This window comes from Anser anser (assembly GCF_964211835.1).
Source record: "Anser anser genome assembly, chromosome: 19".
In the NCBI taxonomy this organism is placed as follows: domain Eukaryota; kingdom Metazoa; phylum Chordata; class Aves; order Anseriformes; family Anatidae; genus Anser; species Anser anser.
In genome coordinates, this window is record NC_139740.1 from 8,884,621 (window position 1) to 8,902,595 (window position 17,975).

Here is a 17,975-nt window from a genome sequence, read left to right on the forward strand (position 1 = left end):
ATGAGTCAGGCGTGCTGTGGTCCTGGCTGGTGGTCCTTGATGGGGGACACCGGGTCTGGCTGGTGGACCTCAATGGGTGACACCAGGGCCAGATGGGGTTTGCCCCCTGCTCCTTGCATGGTGGTGTAGGGCGAGGAAGGGCCGTGGGGTGGGCAGAGCTGAGGACATGGGGCTCTGATGGCTCCCGTCCCCTTAGGTGGGCTCCTTCTTCATGATCAACCTCTGCCTCGTGGTGATAGCGACGCAGTTCTCGGAGACGAAGCAGCGTGAGAGCCAGCTGATGAAGGAGCAGCGGGTGCGCTACCTGTCCAACGCCAGCACCCTGGCCAGCTTTTCGGAGCCGGGCAGCTGCTACGACGAGCTCCTCAAGTACCTGGTTTACATTGCCCGTAAAGGCAGCAAGCAGCTCGTGGAGGTCTACAGGGTGGCGGGCGTGAGGATGGGCTTCCTTGCCAGCCCCACCAGCAAGGCGAGGGCTGACCGGCACGCCGGCAAGCGCCGGGCCAGGAAAAGGTCCTCGGTGCACCACCTCATCCACCACCACCACCACCACCACCACCACTACCACCTGGGCAACGGTAACCTGCGGGCGCCCCGTGCCAGCCCGGAGATCAGCGACGTGGACACCAGCTCCCTCCACAACGGCACCAACCGGCTGATGCTGCCCCCGTCGGCACCGAACCCCGGCGCCGCCCCCGGCACCACCGAGTCCGTGCACAGCATCTACCACGCCGACTGCCACGTGGAGCCGCTGCGCTGCCGGCCATCCCTCCCACAGCCGGCTCTTGGCTTGCCGAGCCCAGAAGGTGTCCCCAGGGGCATGGGGGGCGGCAAGGTGTACCCCACGGTGCACCCCAGCACCTCCCATGAGGTGCTGAAGGAGAAGAGCCTGGGGGAGGCGGCGGTGGGGGCCGGCAGCAGCACGCTGACCAGCCTGAACATCCCGCCCGGGCCGTACAGCACCATGCACAAGCTGCTGGAGACGCAGAGCACGGGTGAGTGCCGGGGCTGGGCATCGGCGTGGGGCTTCCTTGCACAAACGTGAGCTCTTTTCTGATTGCCTTCTCTTTCGTCCACGTCTTTCCAGGGTTCTTTTCGGTCCACGTTACGGATAAAGGTGATGGATTTGCAGGTGAGGCCAGCAGGAATCTTCCAACCTACCTAAAGCATCTCAGCCAGAACAGAGAGAGAGATTTCAAACGTCCAGGCTTTGTACTTGGGGGGGGGGGAACAAGGGAAATGAATGGTTTCAATGAACCCCATTTTCTTCCCCTTCAAAATCTCCCCCCAAAATACAATTTATTTTGTGATTAGAGGGAGCACTCCCCAGATCCCCGCACTCCCCAAATCATCTCAGGCTTGGCTCAAGGACACTGCACAGAGCTGGAGCCCAGCCTGGCTGCTTCAAAATAGCCAAGTCCTTTCCTCAGTAAAAGTCAAGGGCTGGTGGGGGCTGCTTGCCCCCCGCTCGGTGCCAACCTTGGGTGCAGATGCCTCCGGACCAAGGAGAGCTGAGGCTCAGCACACCCCGCAGCGCCCCAGGGCCCCAGGCTGGGGGCGAGGGGGTGTCTGTGTTTCACGACTTCTCAATGGCATTCGCAGATGCCGAGCATTAAAAATCCGCCCTGAGCGATTTGCTCAGGAAGTCTGCAGCAGCGCCAGGAACTGAACGCAGCTCTCCCCAGGCGAGGGTTTCATACCTTCACCGCAAGGCGCTCTTTCCCCTTCCACATCCTGAGGTTTGGGAGCTCGGGCCAACCTCGTTCAAACCCTCTTGGCCTCCAGGCAGCATTTCCAGGCCAGGCTTTCCCAGGCAGTAGATGCCATCCCCATCCTGCCACGGTGGCCTTCAACACTGCAGGTTTCGACCTTTCCAGGTGGGAACTGCACAGGGAAGAGCCAAAATCCCCCAGCCCCTGGAGCAGGGCTCTGAGCTGTGCGGTGCTGGGCTTGTGCTCGTGGTGCTGTGCAGGAGTCGGGAGCTTTGCAGCTCGCCTCCCCCCTAGCAGCCAGCTGGTGATGGGGGGAATATCCCGCTGCTGCTGTCCCCCGGGGAGCCACCTGGCAGCTGGGAGCTGCCGTGGGGGGAAGCTGGGGATTTTGGAGCATCAGCAAACAGCAGGAGCGGGAAAGGAGGCTGCTGGCGGCAGTGCTCCCGCTAATTGCAGCTCAGAGAGTGCCAGGGCTGGAGGAGCTGCTTGATTTCTCTTGGCCTTCACGGCCAAGGGTGCGAGGAGACGGGTGCTGGGCTGGGGGGGGTGCTGGGGGCAGCGAGGAGGGGAGTGAGCGGGAAGCTGGTGCTCAGGGAGCAGGAGCTTTGCTTGGGGATCTTTAACCCTTTGGGAAATGCTCTGTGAGGAGTGAGAAAAGGGCTGGATGTGCAGGTGACTATGGCTCCTTGCATTAACTGAGGGCTGGGGTGCGCTTCGGCCAGGCAGGTTCATGTTAACACGTGCTGATGGCACCAGAGCTGCCTCTGCTCGGGAGCCCTTTTCCCCTTCACAAATACCTGTCGTGTTGAGGACAGTTTTTTGCTGCTATCAGGGACAGGGGACCGCTCTCACCACCTCCCACCCTGCCTAACAGCCCACCCTCCCCTGCCCCGTTGGCGTTTCAGGTCCCTGCCCGAGCTCCTGCAAGATCTCCAGCCCCTGCACCAAGCTGGACAGCGGCTCCTGCAACCCCGAGGGCTGCCCCTACTGCCTGAAGGCGCTGGCGAGCGAGGCCGAGCAGACGGACAACGAGATGGCGGACTCGGACAGCGAGGAGGGGGTCTACGAGTTCACGCAGGACGCCCACTACAGCGACCAGCGGGACCCCCAGCGCGGCAGGGCCCGGGCCAGGAGCGCTGGCAGGGTGCTGGCCTTCTGGCGCGTGGTGTGCGAGACCTTCCGGAAGATCGTGGACAGCAAATATTTCGGGCGCGGGATCATGGTGGCCATCCTCATCAACACGCTCAGCATGGGCATCGAGTACCACGAGCAGGTGAGCCGGCTCGGCGCTTCCAGCTCGCGGGCAGCGACCTCCCGCAGTCCCGGGGGATTGGACGAGGTGATCATCTCTCAAGGTCCCTTCCCATCCCTAATTTTTGTGATCCTGGCTGTGCCAGGGCTGCTCGGCTCCATGCCGAGCCCCCTGCCACATGGCAGCCGCCGGGGTCGGTGCAGCCGCAGGCAGGAGCGTCTGTTGAATGCGCGGTCCCCGGGGAGGATGTAACAAATGCCTTCGCCTCCCTGGTGAACGCTCCAGCAGCAGCATGCTGAATCCAAAATAGACTCAGCGCCAGCTATTCCTCCTCTCTATTATCTCGGTCCTTGCAGGCAAGAGGCTGCCTCTGCTCAAGCCTCTCATCCGCTTGTCAGCTAGGCGAGCTTTTCCCTGTATGTAGTCATTAAGGAAAGAAGTTGCCACCCTGGAAACGTCTCTATAAGGATGACAAGAGCTCTGCTTTGAGAAGCCGCGGTCTGGTCTCTCGCTCGGGTTTTGTGGCTGCATGCCTGGGTGCTGCCCTGCTGCTGCACCGCGTCGTGCCCCGAGCCCCACAGACGCTGCATGGGCACGGGACGGGCTGTTTCCTGGGTTCCTGCAGGTGCATGGTTTGTTGGGGGGAAGAGTTTATTAGCCTGGATGCCGAGATGCTGCAAAACCTTGCTACGTGCCCTCCGGTGCTCGACGGCAGCCGGCACGGTGCTGCTCGTGGGGCGCCGGGGCTCTCCCTCCCAGCCACAGCCAGCCCTGTCCCTGCGCCAGCCTCTTCTGGGAACTCCCTTGCTTCTGGAGTCGTCCTTGTTTACTTCTCCCCCATCCTGGCACGTTTTCTGTTTGCACAGTCACCCGCCGCTGCGTGCGGAGGCGTTCCTCCGCTGCCCGCAGCGCCCCGTGCCAGACCAGCTCCAAGTCCCCGTGTCCTCCCGTGCCGTTAATGCCTCAGTGACTGAGCGGCGGGGGCGCTCGGGTGTGCTAAATGTGTCCCTTCCAACCAGCGCCTTCTCCCTGACGGCCTAATGCAGGCTGGCTGCCAGCCTCGGTTTTCAGCCCGCGTTAAGCGGCAGTGCTCTCTGCGGTGCTGCCGGTGGGATCGCCCGCCCCGCCTCGCCTTCGTGCGCTGCCCCTTGTTGGGTGCTCGTGGAGCCGTGCGAGGAAGTGTCCGTGCGTCTGCTTAATTATAAAGCTCTTCTCCTTTATATTTCTCCTTTGAGTGGCTGGAAGGTGACAGCGGAGCCGCGGTGGCTCTGTTGCCCACCGCCTTGCTGGGGTTGCCCAAGGGTGGTCAAAGCTCCTTGCCATCACCAGGAGCGCCTCCAGGAGATGCTGGTGCAGGCTCCGGCTGTGCGTGCACCAGGGACCATCCCACCTGGATGGATGGCAGGGCAAGCTCCTGGCATCAAACACCACAAAGGCGTCAGCTCCTTAATTCTCAGGATCGGGGGAAAGCTGGCAGCGGGCTCCCGGCCTCTGCCCCCCCAGCAGGCGGGTGGAAGAAGAGGCGGATTTGGGTGGTGGGTACCAAGGGGAAGGGAGCAGATAGGCATGAGGGGACTCTAGACACTGTGGGTGGTTGCTTCCTCTGATGGTATTTTGAAGCTACTACCGTTCCAGATTCCTTTCTCCCAGGCATGTGGAGTGAACAGCGGAGCTGTTTTTATTAGTTCGTCTGCTTAAAGTGGCGGCGGAGAGCAGAGAGGTGTTTTTCTGTGAACTCGGAAGGCTTACAGTCTGCAGTTTCATAATCTGACAGTTACGAGAGCAGGAATTAGAGTGGAGAGATGGTGGACCAGGCCTTTCTGCGGGGATGATAAACACTGAAACATGTGATTTCTCTTTTACAAGAGCCTTGCCTGGAAGTGCAAGTGATCAGCCTCACCAAATTTATCTTCATTGGCCGATTGTTTGCAAAGAAGTGAGGGGGCTTGAAGAGTACTCGACTCCCTGAATTTCTATATTAAGCTCTCTGCTTATTTAATGAATATTTACCTTGTGGGCTTTTTCACACGAGGCTGGCCGGGGCACACCAGGCTATATTAGGATAAATACTTTCGGGACACGTTTTATGGTGCCGCTGCTTACCAGCACCTTGCCAGGGGGAGAGGCCACAGCAGCAGCTCTGGTGCTCCAGGAAGGATGGGATGGTTGGGGTGGGAGGAAAAGGGTGTCCCGTGTCCCCAGCAGCATGGGGTGGGATTCAGCAGTCCTGGGACCACCCTGGGCTTCAGAACAGAGCTGCTCACCGCTGTAGCCAGGGGAGAGTGGTAAAACCATGGCAGGGGCCTCAGGGTTTCCTCTAAGTTCCTTCAGACAGGGAGCTCACTGACTTGTGCTCAGCATCAGGTTGCTTCCACGAGGCTCCTGCGTGCTCTGAGTGCCTGGCCAGGCTCGGCTGTGCACCCTGGGGCGCTGCCTGTCCTCCCCGGGCCCCCCAGCTCTGCCCCTGAGGGGTGCAGAGGGAGGCAAGCAGAGGCACGAGGTGCACGCAGCACTCAGCGCGTGGCCGCTGCCGGGCAGCACTGTGAAATTTTCCATCAGGGAAACGACAACCAGATTGCTGCGGATTATTAATGTGACTGCTAAAGAGCTTGTTTTTCTACGGAGATGAAGCAAAATGCAGGTAGAAACTATTAGCTTTGGGTAGAGAAATATAAAGGTGATTTAAGGGTAGGCTCCGGGGGATTCTAAATACACTGCTGAACCAATTGACTGATTCGCCTTAGGGAAGCTGAGACTCTGCAACGCTGCGGGTTCAAACGGCTAGGGCTTTGCAAAAGCTTGTTCTGCCACAGAGCGGGAGGGAAATGTGCTGCTAAAGCAGAGGGTTTGTGTGCTGCTTTCCCCCCCAGCCCTGGCTGCGAGCCAGGCTGTGCTCCATAATGTGCTGCTTTCTGTTTCTTAAAGTCCTTCCTCGGAGAGAAAAGCGAAGGCTTAGCACAAGGCGTGATGTTGGACTCCTGAGCAGGGGAAAGAATTCGGTGAGGGCTTCCTTAAGGAAGGGCTTGGGGTTTTGTTTTTGTTTTTAAAATCTGGTTCGCATTGAGCTGCCTGGCTGTGCCGATTTTCCTTGTCTGAACTCGCGTGGTATGAACTATACCCTACATATTCGTTTGTTTAAATAGCGCTTGAGTTTCAGCCACCGTCTCTGTGGTGTTGCACCATTGTTAGCGAGACAGAGGCAAGATCCCAGCCAGAGGGTCCTCCAAAGCCACAATGGCTGGAGCTCATGGGGACTTGGATCTAGGCTGGGCCAAAACTCTGGGGTCTGTAAAGGAAGAGGAAATTGGTTCACGCCTCTAGGACCCTTTTGTTCATTTGGGGAAAGCAACTTGGAGAGGTGACGAGGGCGAATGGCTTTTTGGGACAGCACCCAAGGAGAGAAGCACATAACCCACGGGAGGCTGTTCTGCGTGGGGGAAGGGGCCGTGCTGACGTTCAGGAGCTCACGGTGGTATCTGAGGCTTAATTCCTCGTGGGTCGTGCTGCAGGCGCCACGGTACAGTTGACGTACAGTTGTCACCAGGAACGTCATGATCTAATAGCTGCTGCGCCATGAAAATACCAGCCATCTGTGCCAGAGGAAAGCCTGCTGGCAAAATGGATTAAAGCACCTATTTATGTAAACAGGAGAGGCTGGAGAACGTGGCAGCCTCCCTAATTGGCGGCGGCGGGCGTTAAATTCTCAGGTCTCCAGGATGATGGGGAGAGGAAGGGGCAGAAAGGTCAGTACCTGCAGCTGCGCTGGAAAACCTGCCAGCGTGGAGGAGCTACGGGTTCAAGCATCTGTAATGGTCACCCAAACAGCATTTACGTGCTTGTGCTTCTGCCTGAATTCAGCGTGAAGGAAAGACGGGAGCTGAAAGTTATTACCTGCCTGGAAGCCTGGGGACCTCAGGATTTGCTTTGGGTCTTAAGCCAAGTCTGAGGGAAGGAATGCATAAAATGCTTGTAGCAGGGCAGAGACTCAAGACTGAGCTTGGCTCAGCCACTGGGGTTATTTTGTAGAGGTCTGAGCAGCCTCAGCAGCGTCCTCAGCCCCTGCACGGGGCGGGAGGGCGAGAGCCCCCAGCCTGGGGGTCTGTGCCTCCTGGCATGGCTGGGAGAGATGGAGCTGCCAGCATGGGGACAGTGCTGTGCCTGCTCCCGTCCCCTTTTTATTGCATTCCCTGTGCTCTGCCCCTGCCCCAGACTCATTAATTGCTGCTCCAGATAACCAGTCGGAGATCAGGGATAAAAGTCAGTTCCCGAGTGACTTGCTGGTTCCGTTTTATGTGTGCTGCCTGGAGGAACGAGGGTGCTCTGGGCATCAGAGGCACTTTTCTCCCAGGGCTGGGTGCTCAGGAGCACCCAAGCCAAGCCAAACATGCTGCAGCTGGACGCGGGAGTGGTGGCAGAGGGCAGCTGCAGATTTGTTGGGCACAGGGAGGCGGCTCCTTGGACATCTGCGCGTGCCGAAATGAGATTTTAACAAGTGCTCGTCCACCTCCTTAGCCCTGTGCTTTAGCTGGTCTGCACCCACTTAATAGCTAGCCTGACTTTCTTACTTTGAAGTTTGTAGTTTGACGATTCCTCCTATAAATCTGATTTGTTAGGCTTTGATGTAGGAAGGCCCGTGTGCATGTGCACGCATCCCTCTAAATCAAGGAGAAATCAAGGAGCCCTTCCCCGGATGGCCTCTGCCTGCTCCAAGGAGCCGAGGGGGTCCCACGTTCAGGCACGTTTTCCTTCCTCGAGATAGCTCCACTTCCCCTTTGGTGCATATCCCATTTCTGTATTTAACTCCATTACACATCTCTCCAGCCCCGTGCCAGCTCATCTCAGCCAAGCGATCGGCGCCTTGGCAGCGCAGCGAGGCTTTCCCTCCCTCGGAGCCCGCTGTCTCTGCCCAGGGCTGGGCTTGCAGCTAGCCTCAACTCAATTTTTCAGCGCTACAGCTGCACAGGGCACTCAGACTGTAGGAAAACAAGGTGCCCTATAGATTTGCACGTGTTATATTCAATTAGCTCCCGCTTCAGCAGAAATTACTCTTATTAACGGTTTGTCGTTGGAGACTGGGGGAGTCAAATCAATGCTAATGGAAGTCATCAGAGCTGTTAATCACCAGGATCACTGACTTCAAAACCGGCTCTCCGTTTGTTATTGGGGGTAATTCTTTTTGCGGACCTCAGGGGTTCTTCCGCTCCTTGGCATTTTGAAGGGTTTATGAGGTCTTGTAGGAACTTGTGTCTGTTAATTGACTGGCTCACCAAGCTCCTTCAGGGCACCGTGCGAAACGCGGTGGTGCCACAGTCCTCACATCTGCTAAAAACGGGGCCCTGCCCATAAAGTAGGCTTCATCCTGGTTTTGGAGATTGCATCCTTTGAAAATTAAAGGAGCTTTCGTGCAGTGGGAAAATGAATGATTTTATTTTTTTTTTATCAGGCAATTCAGCTCTCCTCATGCTTTAGGGATAAACCTATGTGGATTCCTTGACATCCACTGAAGTTTTCTTCAGCTCTGCGGATGGGGAGCTCGAAGTGTCAATCCTCTCCGGTTAATTTTGCTCAGAGGCTGGGAACGCTCGGGCTGCCTTAGATCGTATCGTTACAGCTGTTGTTTCAGCTGCCAGCGGCACCCTCGTCTTATCTCTGCTCCGGCAGCGCCGGGAAGAGGCTGCGGCTCGGCGAAACGGCAAAATGATGTGTGCTCCAGAGACCCGCTTGGTGCCCGTGCCGATGACAAGTCGGTGCTCCCCGCAGATAGTCGGGCCTTTCTCTCTGCTCCGACTTTGATTATTGAGGTTGTTCCCCAAGCCGGAAAAAAAAAAACGGGGGGGGGGGGGGGTGGAAACAGTGCCCCACGGCCGCCCGTGTCCTCGCAGAGCCCCTCGTGCCCGCTCGGCCCCCGCTCCCGTCTCCCCACCAGGTTTCAGCTCTTTGTTACAGCGGGGTTTCTGCTGATGTTAGGACTCTACCAGCTTTCCCCCGTGGACGCCTGTCAGCATTAGAGATAGCGTTACCGGCACCAGAAACCCGGTTTCAGCAGAACTGGGCAGGAGCTGTACAGACAGCCTTTTCCTTTCTTTTCCTTTATTTTTCTTTTTCCCCTCTCTCCCCTTGGTACCTCTCAAGTACTAATGGGGAGATAAGTTTGGAACTTGGTTTAGATTAAGGAGAAATCGAGGGCTTTAAATCTCAAGTACTTACAAGGTGTGACCAAGTGGAAATGCAGCTTTTGTTCAGCTTAAGCTCCTTCGAAACCTGGGCGGAGGGATGAGCCGGTTCATGTTTTTCTTGCATTTTCTGGGATAATATTCATCCGGAAATCTCAAGCTGGGAGAGATAAGGAGTTCAAGCGAGAATATCTGCTGTGTCTCCAGAGAAGGGTGTGGAGAGCACAGCCTGGGGTGTGCAGGGGGAGAGCCGGGTCTGTGGCCCTGTCAGGCTCCTGGGCAGGGCACGGGCTTTGTGGGGTCCCCACCGCACCCCTGTGATGGGTGCAAGGGGACACGGCCCCACGTGGGGACATGGCCATGACACCCAGCCCCTCCCTGCCCTGGGTCGGGTGGGAAGGGGCACTGTGAGCTGCAGGGGAGGGACAAGGAGGAGGTGAGGTGGTGCAGGGGGTCCCTGTGGTGCAGGCAGCTCGGATTTCCTCAGAATGGAAGCTGCCTGCTTCCTTTTCGTACGGTATTCCTTGCTGTGCCGTGAAATATTCAGTCCCCATTCAGCCTCCGACAGAATCCTCCTTTCCCATGCTGTGATGGGATGAAGCTGGGCTTGTTTGATTGCCTGTCAGTCGTTCCCATGTAACAAACATCTCTAAATCCTGGACATCATCCGTTCCCTGGAGCCGGGGGCTGGAGCTGGAAGGGATGGGGACAAGCAGGAGAGGTCCGCGGCCACGAGCAGTGACAAACCCAGGGGCTGAGGCTGTGCTGAGGAGCTGAGCAAAAGCTCTGCCATCCTGCTTTCTGAGTCATTTTCCAGGGGGAACTTTTCCATTTAGACCGGTTTGGCACAGGATCTGTAGGGAAAGCATCGCGGCACGGCGGGCTCTGGTTGAGCGCGGCGCAGGTTGGCGCGGCCGGACCAGGACAACAGCTAAAGCCCAAATCCTTCCAGGGAGCCTCAAAGGCAATGAATGCCATGGCTGAAAATATCCACGGATCCAGCTTCTATTTATAAAATAGCAAGCGGGCCTGCAGCTGAGAGGAGCGGCGCTTACTGGGGGGCCTTGAAGTGGATTTAGGGCGGCCGGAGCTCAGCAGGGGCTGCCAGCTCCAAATGCTGGGGAATCGGGCACGGCAGAGGGCAAGGGAAGGGTGCCTCAGGCTGCTAGTTATCTCTGCTTCTCTTCATCTGAATTCCTTGCATTTTGCCCCAGGAATTAGGGTCTTGCTCCTGCCTGGAAGTGGACTCAGTGTGTAGGTCCGTGCCCGCGCGGAGGGTGGAGAGGATCCTGATGGGAGGCATCAGGCTGAGAAGCGGGGAGAGTCGCGTGTTTGCGTGACCAGTGTGATTTTTCTTATGTGTATATATATATATATATATATTAAAAATCTGCAAGTGATGAGTCAGGAAAATGTTGTCGGTGTTTCCTGGGAAATAGCTGAGGTCGTTATTTTCTTTCTGTGGTATTTTGCTTTAGTTGCCATGGAAATGCTTTCAGAAGGGTTTTATTCTGCAGTCCTTTGAATGGCTTCGAAGTTTTCCTGCTGGTCTGGATCCGCTCACAGCAGCAGAGCCTCGGGCTCAGAGGGGACCTGCCCCCTGCCTGGTCACCCCACGCATCCCTTTGTGCTGTGGCAGGACAGAAGGCTTTTTGTCTCCTGTTTGTGGTACAGGGGAAAGCCCCGTTACCTAGGTGGAAATCCAGCCCATCCCTCCTGCCATTGGAAACCTTGCTCAAGAACTTCTATTTGGTTTAAAAAAGGAAAAAAAAAAAAAAAAGTAAAACACCAAAGTAATGCATTGTAGCTTATATCTGAGTGCTGAAAAAGGGGAAGGTGCTGGCTGAGCTCTGAGACACCCCTTGAGGTGTGTCATTCAGCACCTGGAAGCATTGTCCCTCGCCTCCCCTTAGCTCAGCCATGCCCTGCGGAGCCGGGGCACCCTCGAGCCACCGTGAATTACTCACTGGCTCTGCTGCTTGTGGAAAGGGGGGGCTCGGGGGGGGCTCTGGGTGCTCCCCGCAGCCTGCATGGGGGCGGAGAGGTGAACGGGATAAATGCCTTCCGCTGGTGGAGCCGAAATGTGGGTAAGCCCTCCAAGTCCCCAGGTCTCCAGCCCTTCTCGCCCCTCCTGCACCCCAGCCTCCTCCCCGCCGCGCTCGTTTGCTACGCGGCGCTTATGAGAGGTGCCACGCTGTCCTCTCCCACGGTGGGTGCTGCCAGAGCTCGTCAGTGTGCTCTTGGGTACATCAACAAATCGACACTGCACAGGCACAGGGCTAACAGGGGATGATTTATCCAGGGCACCACGTCTGTGTGTCCAGCGGGGTGAGGTGTCCTGGGGATGAAATTCAGTGTTTATGGGGAGGACTCGTGGGAAGAGCTGGTGTTCCGCGCCATGCCTGAGGTGTGCTTGGATCTTGTTCTTTCTGGGTGCTGTTCATTTAATCATAGGATGCTTTCCTTTTAATTAGTCACTGCTGCTACTGATGAGGAAATTAGCAGGCTCTTCTCTTAATGGAAAGTGTGACTCCAGCAGATGCGCTGTGATGGAGCGGTGTGCGGGAGGCTTTCTGCGGCACAAAGCTGGGCGATTTGCACCTTGAGTGTGCGGACACACATGGGGCTGTGGTTCCCTGCAACACAAAACAAACCCGGACGGGTTCCTTCTTCCAAATACATCACTTAGTGAAAGGATCGATGCTGCTTACCTCCCTGCCTGGTGGATCCTGCAGGGAAGATGCTGCAGGCTGCTTCCTCCAGCCCCCGGAGCCATCCGTGCCGGGTGTCCCTGGCTCGCTCAGGTGTGTTGCATCCAGAGCTGGTCAGTCCTGGTTTGATGAGACAGCTAGTGCCAGATAAGGGGAAGTTATCAAAACTGAAGCTGGTTGTAGGAGGGGAGCCCTTTCAATGAACTCGCTTCCAAAAAAAAAAAAAATCTATTGAAATATGTTGTCTGAGATATTTGAAACATCCATTTGAACGTTTGGGGAACAAAAAGCTCATGTTCTTCAAGCTGACTTATTTCTATTTTTTAATTTCAGATGATTTACAGTACAGAGCAAATGGATAAGGGAATAGGGACTGAAACGGGGGGAAGGCTTGCAGAAATTTGGAGATGCAGTGTTTCAGTTCGGAGATGCAGGGTTTCAGTTCCCCACATCTGAAACTCCTCTGTCTTGGTTTGGATCGGGTGACAGTTTTAATTCCCACGGGATGAAGAAGCCACTTCCCTGCAGTATTTTAATGATGTCTAAGGGAAGATGCCTGAGACGCATTTTCGATTTCTCTAAGGCAGAAGCATCTCCTTAACAGCCTTGCTATCTGTGTGTGTCTGCAGCTCCCCGGGAATCCCGCAGCGGGGGCTCTCGGAAGCGCCCCCGGGGCCCGAAGTCCTGCTGCCAGCGGGGACGCGCGTCCCCTGCGGCAGGTCCGCAGCCTCAGCCCGCTTCCATCTGCAGAAATAATTCCCATGCGTGTGAAAGCAGCACTTGTGGCCAGGGCCTGAGCGAGTGCCCCAAGGGCTGGCAGCGGTGACGTGTCCCTGGGAAGGGACCCAGAGCCGAACAGGGACCCGGGAGCTGTGTGCTGGGGACTCCCCTGCTGGGAACCACCACGAAACCCCTCGAGTAACTCATGTCACCCCCGCCCGCTGCTCGGGGACCTGCTGCTTCCCAGGACAAAGTAATTCCACGGCCCCAGAGCGCTTGGAGCAGCCGCTCCCCCCTTGTCTCCCTCCATGGCAGCACCGGGCTGCCCTGGGGCTGCGCCTTGTCTCTGGCCCCAGGGGAGAAGTCTTCCCTTCCCGTTCCAACCTCTCTTGGCCATTAATCTCGGATTTTGGCTATTCTCAGCTCTGTTTCAGGAGATCCCACTCCTCGTTTTTGTTGTGTGCACCCAATGTCTCCAGCGTTAATATCCTTTTCCTGCAAGGGCAGTGGGAGCGCATGGAGGAGGAGCAGGGTTCAGGTGTTTTTTTGGGGGAAAATGCAACAGGAGATGGGGCTGACAGGGGTCAGGATGCTGAGCAGTAGCGGGGCACTGTGGGGGCCTGTCCCCTCTGTGGATGGCACTGCGGGGACATCCATGACCCCATAGTGGGACACAGTGCTGCGGGCCTGGCTGTGGCCACCAGCTGATTTTGGCCCCCTCTGGTTTCCAAAACGGTCGGGAGAAACTGTGCTTCCAGCCCTGGCAAGGCGCTGCCTGTGCTTTCCCTGGGCACAAAGGACAACGTCTCCGCTTCTGGGGAAAGCAGAGCCCTCTCTGTCCTCGAGCTGTGCTGGTCCCTGAGGAGACCACGCGATTCCCACCCACGGCTTCCCAGAACTCGTCCCCTTTCACCTCTCCGAGCGGAGGCTGAGGTCCTGACCCTGCTGGGAGGGCGGCAGCCGGCAGCGGTGCCCCCGATGGCTGCGGGCACCGCGATGCCACGAGCTGCAAGCTCTGCGCTCCCTGCTCCGACACTGATGGGTTCGGAGGCCGGGCCAGGAGCTCCGTGGTGCCCCGGGTGGCACCAGCCTCCGTGCCTGGTTAGCGGTGCCAAAGGGTGAGAAGGAAAGCCTCCAGGAACCCGCTGCTTTTCCCAACGGCGTTGCTGCAGTAATGAGAGCAGCACCGGGGCGCTTCTGAATGAGTTGGCTTTTTTTTTGTGTGACTAATGTAGACTTTTAGCTGTTTGGAATTGTCCTGAGGGGCGACTCGACCTACAGGTTCTTGGCCTATTTGTGACTTTGTGTCTGAGTGCTCCCAGAGGTATACGCTGTTAAAGCAGCGCTGTGTTTAATATCAAGAGCATTTGTGCTTCAGCTCTAGATCACGTCAGGTGTGTGCTTGGAAAGCTCTGGCCAAGGGATCTGCTCCTCCACAAGCGTGTATGAGACACAGGAAGCATTCCAGTTCTCCCCTCACTGTCCCCCCCTTTTTTTTTTCCAGTTACTTTTTCTTTTTGATGCTGCTATTTCCCGCTTTGCTACCTTGGCACCACTGCTTTGTCATCACAGGCTCCCACCGGAATCAGCGCAGGTCCCTGGGGTTACACCGGCGTGCTGAGACAGCAGCAGTCTGGTTTGGGTCTCCATCTTCCATCACACTGGGCTTGGAGGAATTGAGCTAAAAGGGCTTGGCCTCGGTGCTGAGACATTGACGTGCAGAAACAAAGAAAGGGAGTTAAAAGCCCATGTGGGTTTTACTGTCTATTTGCCAGTAAAGCTTTGGTTACTGGGGTTTCTCAGGCCTCCGAACCGTGGCTGATGATGCTGTGAGCAAGGTGGTGACCCTGCCCCCAGCCACCCCCTGCTGCTCCCACGCTGCTGGGTTGGGGTTGGGTTTGGGACAGCTCGTGCCGCCCCGTGGCCAGGTGTTGGCAGCTCCTGGCATGCTGTAGGAAGTTTTTGTTGCTGCTGTTGGCCATAAAAGTGTTTCATGGAAGTGGTGGGTGCAGTCAGCATCCCACCCATGTACATCACGCCTTGGCTTCTGCGCCTGGTGCAGCCGCCCTAAACCCGTGCGTCATGAAACTGGGGCTGTGCATTGGGGTTACACGGGGAGAAGGGCTCTGCTGCTGCTGCAGGTTCTGCTCCGGCCTTTCCTGTCGATGAAGAGTCTGATTGTGAACAGACTACACCGTTGGTTTTTGTCTTTTGCCATATGTTTTCCAATAATGCTCGCCCACCCGCCGGGGAAAGCGCAGCGCTCGGTGTCTGCAGGCATTGTTGGGAACCCTCTGCGAAATATGCTAGAAAAACATGAAAGGTATTAATTTAGGTCTAAGATTACGAGAAGCCTGTTTGTTGTGGTTTTTGTTGTTTGTGTTTTTTCATACATCTATTTTTAGATTGCCATTCTGAAATGCCAGGTTTGTGCCCTTTTTGCAGGAGAGGAATTCAGGGCTTGCTGGTAATGAGGTTTTATTGAGACGTTTCAGGTATAACACCTAAAGTTTCTGCTCTTGAAAATTTGAGCTCAAATCTTTTGATGAGACACTAAATAAAAAGGCAGGCTTGAAATGCTGTTTACGTGAGAACCATCCAAGTTTCCTTTCTGTTTAAGGAGACTTGGAGGATATGAAAACGTTGAGGCTCGGTGCGTGCTGCTCTGATGTAAACCTCCCGTGGTGGTGCTAAAGCTGTGCTTAACGTGAAGTCCACGTCTGGATTTACTTCCCCAGCTTACAGCAGACATATAAAACTTAAATACTTGAATGGCATTTTTTTTCTCTCTCCTGGGCTTTCAGCGAGCTGTTGCCACGTCCTCCTTATACTGTTTCCACCAGTGTTCCTACCCCTTCCGTGGGCTGATGTATTTCAGGTGTAAGTGCATGTGCCTAACAAACAGAGCAGTCGGAGCTGCTGATCTTGTCCCTTTCCTCCCCTTCCTTCCCTAGCCGGAGGAGCTTACCAATGCCCTGGAGATCAGCAACATCGTCTTCACGAGCCTCTTTGCCCTGGAGATGCTGCTGAAAGTCCTCGTTTACGGTCCCTTCGGCTACATTAAGAATCCATACAACATCTTTGATGGGATCATCGTGGTGATTAGGTACACAACGAGAGCTTGCTTTATGTGTGTTTCCCCTCGTTTGACTGGTTCATTAAAACAGAAAATAATGAAGAGTGGGCATAAATACCTTCCTATGTCAATTCTGTAAATTACTGCACTAAGATACAATTACTAATATACGTCTTGGGGTTATTTTATGGCCATTTTAGAGAGAAGCCTGCACAGAAAGCTATCCGTCCTGATGTCCTGGGAAGTCTAGCATCCAAGTGGCACAACCAGTGCCCAATTAAGTAGCTGTCTGGCTTTTGGCACGAGCAAAGGCTGTAATTGCACCTGCAGCTGCAGCCGCTGATTTGCAGGCGTGATTTTGACACTCTGGTGGGGCTCTGCTCCTTGCGAGCCTGGACGGCGTCCAGCCCGCAGGAGGCATTGGCAGCTCCTCTCTGCCCGGGGCCAGCTTCCCGCTTCCCATCCTTCTTCCCTCTGAGTTTCTCCCTCTCCTTTGCTTCCTCTCCTCTGTGCCTTTGCGTTGGGCATTGCCTTCTCATCCCACATTGGCCTCTTTTTCCCCTCTCAGCGTGTGGGAGATCGTGGGCCAGCAGGGCGGGGGCCTCTCTGTCCTGCGGACCTTTCGGCTCATGCGAGTGCTGAAGCTGGTCCGCTTCATGCCCGCCCTCCAGCGCCAGCTCGTCGTCCTCATGAAGACCATGGACAACGTGGCCACCTTCTGCATGTTGCTGATGCTCTTCATCTTCATATTTAGGTGGGTGTTGGGTGAGAGACATGGATCCCTGGTCCTGTGGTTGCTCTGGGTGCTCAGGGGTCCCTACCAGGGCTTGTCTGAGCGAGCGGCCCCATTTCAGTCCAGTGCTGGCAGCGGCTTGCTGGCTGATTCCTCTTAACTCTGGCCAATTGAGACGTCTGTCTTTGCAAGACGATTTGCAAGGAAAAATCTTTGGGCTGGAGGATTCCTTGACATCCCCCCAAGACAGCAGTCCTGTTACTTACAGATGAGCAGAAAGCCAGGTGCTAAAAATACAGCCAAGGAGAAGGGCAGTGTTCCTAAAACACAGCCAGCTGTGCTGGTGCTCGTGCTCTGGCCTGGCCTCTGTGCAGAAGTGAGGATCTGCAGTGGGGATGTTAGAAAAAAAGCTTGGTGTGACCCTGAATTTTTGGGTTTTGGTCTAGATTTCACAAAGAGCCTGGCCCTTGTAGCAGCTGCTTCTCCTGCAACCCGAGGGCTGACAAAAGCCTGTCCTTTCATGGAGCAGTGTTCCTTTCCCCAGTGAGACGCTTTGCTCGAAACACCGTTTGCCGCCGTGGTGCTGAGCAGAGCTGTGAATAATTTGATTATTCAGGTTACTGGCCGAGAGCAGGGGAAAACAAATCATTCTTTTAGCATCAGTCTGAAATGAAAGGTATTCTGTTTTCTTGTCAAAATCAGGAAAGATGTTGTGGGTCCCTTGATAGGTTTCATTGAGGCATTTCACAGGAACCCTTTTTGTCTTCCTAATTCAATTTAAGCCTGTTTTGCTGAAAATGTGTCATTGCAAAACAGAAAGTCAAAACATTTTGTTTAGAAAATGTTGAAACAGAATGTTTTGACTTACAAAAAAAAAAAACAACAAAGGAGAAGAAAAAGAAGTATCAGGCATGCTTTTTGGCTGAAACCGTGTGACAGGTCTGACCCAAATTCACAGTCCGTTTGCGTGATCTTGAGGTATGTTTTTCAGTGAACGAATGATTCATCTTAAAAAAAAAAAAAAATCAATAAAATGTTGCCTGGCTGAAGTCAGGAGGCACAGTCAGCCCTGCCGTGTGGCTGCTCCTCACCGCCGGCGCCCGTTCAGCCCGTGCGCTCTGCCTTGCAGCATCCTGGGGATGCACCTCTTCGGCTGCAAGTTCGCCTCCGAGCGAGACGGCGACACGCTGCCCGACAGGAAGAACTTCGACTCCCTGCTCTGGGCCATCGTCACCGTTTTCCAGGTACAAACCAGAAAGCACCCAGCTCGTGTGCGTTTTGGGGCTGCGGGGGCCGGGGGTGCTTTCCATGGCATCTGACAGAGCTTAGCGAAACTCCTTGCCACGGGAGGGAGAGGACCTTACACCACGAGGAAGAGGACAGAGGGGGTTTCAGGCCGTATTAGCAAATAAATCAGAAGGCTAAAGAAGAGAAACCCCAGGGCAGGAGTTGCACGGATATGCCCCTTGGTGCAGGGGGGAGCCAAGGAGCGTGGGGGACGGTAGCTCCTCCAGCTCAGGAGATGGCTTGGGGCACGTCTGTGCTCCAGAGGACTTCTGGGCAAGCAGAAGTGTGAGCCCTCTTGCTGAAGAAGCACT

At 55.6% G+C, this 17,975-nt stretch overlaps 1 protein-coding gene across 11 annotated transcripts in view; it reads left to right on the forward strand.

Annotated features, from left to right (window-relative positions):
* CACNA1G (calcium voltage-gated channel subunit alpha1 G) overlaps positions 1-17,975 on the forward strand; it is a 133,663-nt gene that overhangs the window by 49,815 nt on the left and 65,873 nt on the right. For all 11 annotated transcript variants that reach the window (XM_083805670.1, XM_083805679.1, XM_083805678.1 and 8 more), the window contains exons 8-13: positions 197-995; positions 1,088-1,132; positions 2,618-2,985; positions 15,523-15,674; positions 16,213-16,398; positions 17,507-17,621. In XM_083805670.1, the coding sequence (XP_083661796.1) occupies positions 197-995; positions 1,088-1,132; positions 2,618-2,985; positions 15,523-15,674; positions 16,213-16,398; positions 17,507-17,621 (1,665 nt within the window). The remainder of the gene's footprint in view (positions 1-196; positions 996-1,087; positions 1,133-2,617; positions 2,986-15,522; positions 15,675-16,212; positions 16,399-17,506; positions 17,622-17,975) is intronic.